Source organism: Adiantum capillus-veneris, chromosome 8 (assembly GCF_014529385.1).
Source record: "Adiantum capillus-veneris isolate H3 chromosome 8, ASM1452938v2, whole genome shotgun sequence".
In the NCBI taxonomy this organism is placed as follows: domain Eukaryota; kingdom Viridiplantae; phylum Streptophyta; class Polypodiopsida; order Polypodiales; family Pteridaceae; genus Adiantum; species Adiantum capillus-veneris.
The window spans coordinates 26,858,226-26,864,635 of NC_140938.1; the positions used below are offsets into that span (position 1 = coordinate 26,858,226).

General features: G+C 43.6%; 1 protein-coding gene across 2 annotated transcripts; it reads right to left on the reverse strand.

Annotated features, from left to right (window-relative positions):
• Nucleotides 1–1,112: 1,112 nt before the first annotated feature.
• On the reverse strand, nucleotides 1,113–5,989 carry LOC147451841 (putative protein phosphatase 2C 68). 2 transcript variants are annotated; one of them, XM_086517711.1, is made up of 4 exons: nucleotides 5,257–5,989; nucleotides 4,717–5,176; nucleotides 4,269–4,516; nucleotides 1,113–3,547 (listed from the first exon to the last, which is right to left on the reverse strand). In XM_086517711.1, exons 1-4 carry the CDS (start codon nucleotides 5,824–5,826, stop codon nucleotides 3,464–3,466), a joined length of 1,362 nt encoding a protein of 453 aa, XP_086373837.1. In that variant the 5' UTR covers nucleotides 5,827–5,989; the 3' UTR covers nucleotides 1,113–3,463. The 2 variants fall into 2 exon arrangements, with proteins under 2 accessions (XP_086373837.1, XP_086373836.1); XM_086517710.1 differs by lacking the exon at nucleotides 1,113–3,547 and having other exon boundaries at nucleotides 3,927–4,516; nucleotides 5,257–5,987.
• Nucleotides 5,990–6,410: the final 421 nt, after the last annotated feature.

Below are 6,410 nucleotides of genomic sequence, written 5' to 3' on the forward strand. Positions count from 1 at the left end.
TAAATTGACCACATGTTTCAGGCATATTAAAAACTAGTGATTGTTATTGAAGCTATGCATCCTAGAAGCATCCACAGAAGACAACTTCGAAGTTGAGAGATGGGAGGGATATAGAGTGAAACTGTGAGAGAGAGAGAGAGAGAGGATATATACAAAAATTAATAGAGGTTAAGAGATAGGGGTAAAGAGTAAAACACACACGCATGCACAAAGGAAAGCAAAAAGGAGATAGAGAGGGAAGAAGGAAGAGAGAGAGAGAGAGAGAGAGAGAGAGAGATGTGAAGGCAAGGGAGAGGGTTGAAAATTGATGGTGCAACATGAAGGAGCAAAAGGGATTGCAAAGAATACTTGATGTTTTAGAGAATGTAATAGACATTTTGAGCACATTGGTGTTTAGATTTAAATGAAAATTAAGGAATAGTAGTGTTTTTGGAATCAAGCACGTTCTATTTTATAAATACAAACTACAATTATCTAGTTTGGCCATTCTCCAATGGTTTCTAATGCATTTGAGACTTGTTCGTCGTATAATATGAGGTTACCATTCTACATATTGTTAATATGAACTAGACTTTCTTGGATGCCCTTGACCTAGTCATAGGTTGCTTCACAAATTATTGGTAAAGGAAATTATTGGTAAAAGAATCGAAATATCTAGTAACAGAATATGGCAGAGTACATAACCCTTTACACGTGTCTCTCTTTGCGAGATGAAGGCTAAACACCAAGTGAGATGAAGGGGAGCGGAAGAGAGAGAGAGAGAGAGAGAGGCCACAGAAGGCGGTCGACAGTACTCGTTGGTACTACCTACAGACTTATTATTCAAGAAAGAACTGAGATAACTAGTCCACCATACTGTGGGTGTGTGTGGGTGGGTGGGTGTGTGTGTGTGTGTGTGTGTGAGAGAGAGAGAGAGAGAGAGGGATGGCTGAGTGCAAATCGACCCAACTGCTACTGTCAAAAAATCCTCCAGCTTTGATTAATTTTTGTCAATCTTGTAGTTTTAGGGAGAAGGCCACACACACACATATGACTGCATACAGAGAGAGAGAGAATATTGTGAAGAGAGAGAGAGAGAGAGAGAGAGAGAGAGAGAGAGACGACGCACGACAAGTGATAAGTACTTGATTATTTCATGTGAAAGAGTACATTTAAATAACCCTCAAAAGGCGGATTGAAAAGGGTGTATTCATAAGGTTATAGCGATTCATTTCTTGCTGATCTGGAGCTGAAAAACAAATGAATGACAAAGGAAATGGGTTTGATTTACAACATACCCCCTCAAAACACAATTGTAGAGAGAGGATCATGTGGCTTTTATTATAGTGCTTCTATGCGACTACGTTGACACGTGCGTTCTTTTTTTCTGGTGTGTTAACACGGGCGGTGTTTCGGTAAGTGATACAAGTTGATGGCGAGGTTATGTTGGATCGATCTTGAACTTTGACTTCTTCATCTTCGCTGTGGTTCTTTGTTTAGCTCCCCTTTTCTTTATGTGCAACTTCGACATCAACATCATCATGGGCTTAACATCTTTCTTTGCGTTTTTGTGCTTTCCACCTTGTCGCAAACTTTCATGCACAATCTCTGTACCATTGGCGTTGTTGAAGAATTTCACACACCATTCGTTGACTATGTTGCGATAGAAGACGTGTGTGTCAAGGTATATGGAGGGGTATCTTCATGGTTGACTTGGAGGCGAGGAATGACGGAGGAGACGATCAACAACAATAACTAATTGTTTATGTAGCTCTTCCAGCTTTCATAAGCATTGTCTAGAATAGCCCTCTATTGCAAAATATGATTGCTCTATTTGGAGGGAGAGAGAGAGAGAGAGAGAGAGAGAGAGAGAGAGAGATTATACCTTGGTGCTCTCCACGTTTTCACCCACTCATAGCTCTATATAGGCATGATGCTGTTTAAGAAGAGAGGAGTTCAATCTCAAGGGATTGCGAGGCCATTTCAATCTCAAGGGATTGCGAGAAGTAGAACATCAATTAAACTTGTCATCCTATTGAAAATTTTCAAGAAAGTAAATGATGAGCAATGCATGAGCTATATGAGTGTTCTACATGCAGGAGTATGGTGGGTCGTTGGCACCAGAGATGGAAGCCATGGCCTACCCTATAGTCAAGTGTGCATAAAGGTCAAGATTTGAGGCACGAACCTACAATTTATTGTTGAGGTCGCATAGTGTACTTGCTAGCATCCTTTAATTCCATCCAAATTGGTTAAGGCCAACATTTTTGGTGCTCTCTTCCTTGCATCTCAAAACCCTGCATTAATAAAACCTCATGTCTTGCTCCTCTTTGCAACTTTCCAAGGAAGATTAAATCCTCCCACTGTGATTGGAAGATCAAATCTTGCCGCTTGACCATCAACATTGTTGTGTACCTATGGTTTATCCACTACAAGATGATAGACCATGCTACCAGTCAATTCTCTATCCTATCTCCTGCTGCTACACTCCTGCTGTCATATCCACCAAATTGCTAGCCATTGCCTCTCTTGATTCTTCTTTTTGCCTCCATAAGGATCCTAGCTTGCGATAATGCCTCCTTGTTTGCTGTCCTATCAATTTTGCCAACAATAGTTTCAACTCACTCGATAGCCAGCACCACTAAATGTATCCATAACCACCTATACCATGGGCTATAATTGTTACTTGTAGATAGTAACCAAAATCATGAGAGGTGCCACAAGCTAATAATGAAATCCCAGAAGCAATGACGAGCATTGGAGTTTTTCCTCTTGCACATGCTAATGACATTCGGAGCCCCAGAAAAAAGTTGTCATATGTCACAGGGTAGGAAGGAAAGGGGGGAGGCAGGTCGATTGGAAACTCAGAAACTAGTAACCATTAGCCTTCTCTTACAGCACGACCTACTTCCAATTTGCTGGCACTGCTAACTTACTTATATTATAGGCTATGGTCGTGCCTTTTTGAATGTGGCAGATATCTTTCTTATTTAAAATAATGCCCATGTGGATTTTAGTAATTGCAACACTGGGAAAAACGCACTAACCAAGTAAAGAAAACAATTGAAATGCAAGTCATATTGAACGTCTGGGGTTGCCATAGTCACCCCGCCTAGAGGCTCTCATCAATTCAAAAAAATTGGTACTCCCTTCGATATAAGATGCAAGGCATAAAACTTTTAGCGATGCCAGCATTCCTTTTAAGAGGTTACAAAAGACGAACCAAATTACACTGTCAAACCATATACCACATTGAGGAGTTGCATGGAAAGTTACAATCTTGCTTCTTTACATAAGACATTTGAGAAAATCCCAACACTGGTAGATGTTCCAACACTTTCTAGGTAAGCTTTCATAGATGACTAAACTCCTGATGATTACTCCTGCAAAATTGTCTACAGTCAGCACACTTAATTTGATAAGTGAATACCATGTAGTTGCAGTCCCAGGTTGTACGCTTCTGGACAAACAACCCTCTCAAGAATCAACTTGTCTCGCAAATACAAACTCCTGCTCCAGGTTCCTTTTCATCGACCGTATCCATGCTACCCCTTGCATTTAGATATACCTATCAAAGAAGTAGGCTCAGATATTCCAATGTTAACATCTGGGTAACTCTCTAAAGTCCTCTACCAGATTAACCATTGTGAAGAACTGGGTGGGTATTCAGACCAGCCACTAACTACCACCCCTTAAAAGTAGAGCTAGATCTAAAATACAAGATTAACAAAATATAAATACTTGTGGCTAAAACAAATACAAAATCTCTCTCTCTCTCTCTCTCTCTCTCTCTCTCTCTCTCTCTCTCTCTCTCTCTCTCTCTCTCAGCATGGGCTGCACCAAAGAGGAAGACAAGTTGTGCCTCATGCACCACGCAGCTGATTGCAATGAAAGGGTGCATTAAGGGGCATAGCCACGAAAAACCCGAGCGAACAAGCAAAAGCCAAAATCTCAATCCTGTCACTTACAGGCCAGTTCATCAAAACAGAATAGTATAAAAGGCGGTTCTTATGTATTCACAATTGAGAACCTCAGCACCTCGTCATTTTAAGTGCTGAACAATAACTTTGGCAAAAAATCATATTTCACAAAATGGTGACATTAAAGGAAAATGTTGATCTGATTTTTGCATTTAGCCTGAACCTTAAAAGGATCAGGCTTGTTGTGGGTGAAGTTGGAAATTTGTGCGCGCCAAACACCTATAGATGTTTAAGATCCACGACGACAACACTGATATTATCCCTGCTGTACTTAGCAAGGGCTAGCTTTGTGAGGAGGGCAGCTACTACCTGGGCGGGTGAATCCTCTGCCTCGACATTTGAATGTGGCAGACTCTCCGCCACCTTGTTCTGCTCAACACCTCTATGTTGTCTGCGCCAATTTGCAAAAACCTTTCGTGCTACACCACATACAAATTCATTTGACAATACATCCCAAAGACCATCACTAGCAAGAATGAGACATTCATCATCATCGCTTCGAGGTGTAATAGTGACCTCTGGTTGCCCGGAGACAAAAGGCTTAAGAAAGCCATCCCCTGTCAAGGAAAGAAGCGATTTTATCATCTACGAGGCAGGCAAGTTGATTGACAATGAAAATTACAAACTCATGCGAAAGGATACTACAGTTGCACAATCTCTAGCACACAAATGTCGCATTGCGAGAGAAAGTATTGGAAATCCCACAACCACACTCCCATAACAGATCTTATTAAACATCCAAAGATGAAAAAAGTACCTAAAGCCCTCGACATCGAAAGCACACCACAAACTCGGTGTCCTTGCCAAGTGAACACATATCCCCCTGCTGCTTCGATGCGGGCCACTTCATCCGGACGGCTAGCTTTGTGATCAGAAGATAATGGCACTACTCGGCCACCTCTGCACAAGATGGAACGAGAATCACCACAATTGCCAACCACTATATGCTCTGACCCCACCACCGCCACCACTGCTGTGGTTCCAACTGAGCCATGCACCAAAGGCTCCCTGCAACTGCTGGTAGAGGTGGTCATAGTGGTGGCACCTACCTTGCGTGGGCACTCAGATCCATGTGGACAAAGGCCACACAACTCTGCATCAAGTTTCATAAAACAAGACTGGAAGCATGCCTGCCATTGTCCAGATAAGCGATCACCTGCTGCACTCATCTCATCAGCCAAAGCTCCATGCATTCTCTCTTTACAATATTCCGCAGCCTGCACATGATTGTCCACATTACCCTGGTGTCATTCAAGACTCATAAGTCATACAAGATATGGCACAATGCATTACATACCTGAGCGCTGCCATGACCGTCGTAAACTCCATAGAAATGGTATGTATCTGCATGTCTCTGGCCAGCAATTGAAGAGGGCATGGAAACAAAAGAAGGGAGTGCGATTGCAGCATCCTCCATGGTTCGGCTGCGTCCGCAAATACTCACGACACAGTGCGAAGGGCAAGCTCCACTGCGCTCAGGCTCAGTTAACCTGCTCTCTACGTGTGAGCCCCCATCATTGCCCTCATCGAGACTCTGCAAACACTGCCTCAACGGCCCACTGTGACTTGAAGTGCAGGCGCTGTCACCCGAGGCTTGCATATCATGCTTCCACCCCGCAGCCATAGGCATGCAGCTTTGTTCTTTCTCCTCTGAGAAACCCTGGTTTTCATGGTTGCAACTCTTTGATGTGGAGCGACAAGCTTTCGATCTCTTTCTGACAGGCTCATCATCATTGTCGAAAGCAGCGGCAGCCATAAGACGGAATCGGCGAATCTCTGACCGCTTGCGACGTGCTGCGGCCAGAGACTTAACATTACCGGTTGCTATACTCCCTGTAGCTGTACTCCATTCTAGTTCTAGCCGCATGAAGAATAAATCCAATCAGGATTCAGGAACCGAGCAGGAACTTCAAGAAACAAGCAGGCACAAAAGACAAGAGAAGAGAAGAGGAGGAGATAATAGGCTACGACTCAGGATTCAGGAGGAGCTGGAAGGCGTGTTCCGATTAAAGACGAAAGGTTATGGGCACAGACACACAGCCACACGCACTGTGAGACGCACACGCAGAAGAGAGAGAGAGAGAGAGAGAGAGAGAGAGAGGGAATCCAACGACAGCTGTAGGAAAGTCACCTACATCTGAGAACACGTGGCGACACCTTGCCAGCAGCAGGTCGTCACGAAAGCGACGGCCGGCCACGCCGCGAGACTACATGCAGTCTGGTGCGTGCCCATTGGCACACGCGTCCATCAGTCTTCTTTCACTCCTCGCCACATGGCATCCCCTAGGAAAAAGCAGCAGAAAACGTAGAGATAATGATAGTAGGCCCACGCAGATATTTTTCTCTTTAAACAATATAACAACTCACACTCCCACCCCCTAATATTAGGCTAGGCTAGATAATTACGTCCTTGTCACACATGAAAGGTTCAAACTCCTAAGGCAGTGGTCA

What these genes read in the sequence shown, in the direction of transcription:
- LOC147451841 (XM_086517710.1), bottom strand. Translation starts at nt 5,826, where the DNA reads ATGCGGCTAGAACTAGAATGGAGTACAGCTACAGGGAGTATAGCAACC. An exon ending in ACGGTCATGGCAGCGCTCAG is followed by an intron (nt 5,177 to 5,256) that starts GTATGTAATGCA and finishes AATCATGTGCAG; the next exon opens with GCTGCGGAATATTGTAAAGA. An exon ending in TTCGATGTCGAGGGCTTTAG is followed by an intron (nt 4,517 to 4,716) that starts GTACTTTTTTCA and finishes TTTCCTTGACAG; the next exon opens with GGGATGGCTTTCTTAAGCCT.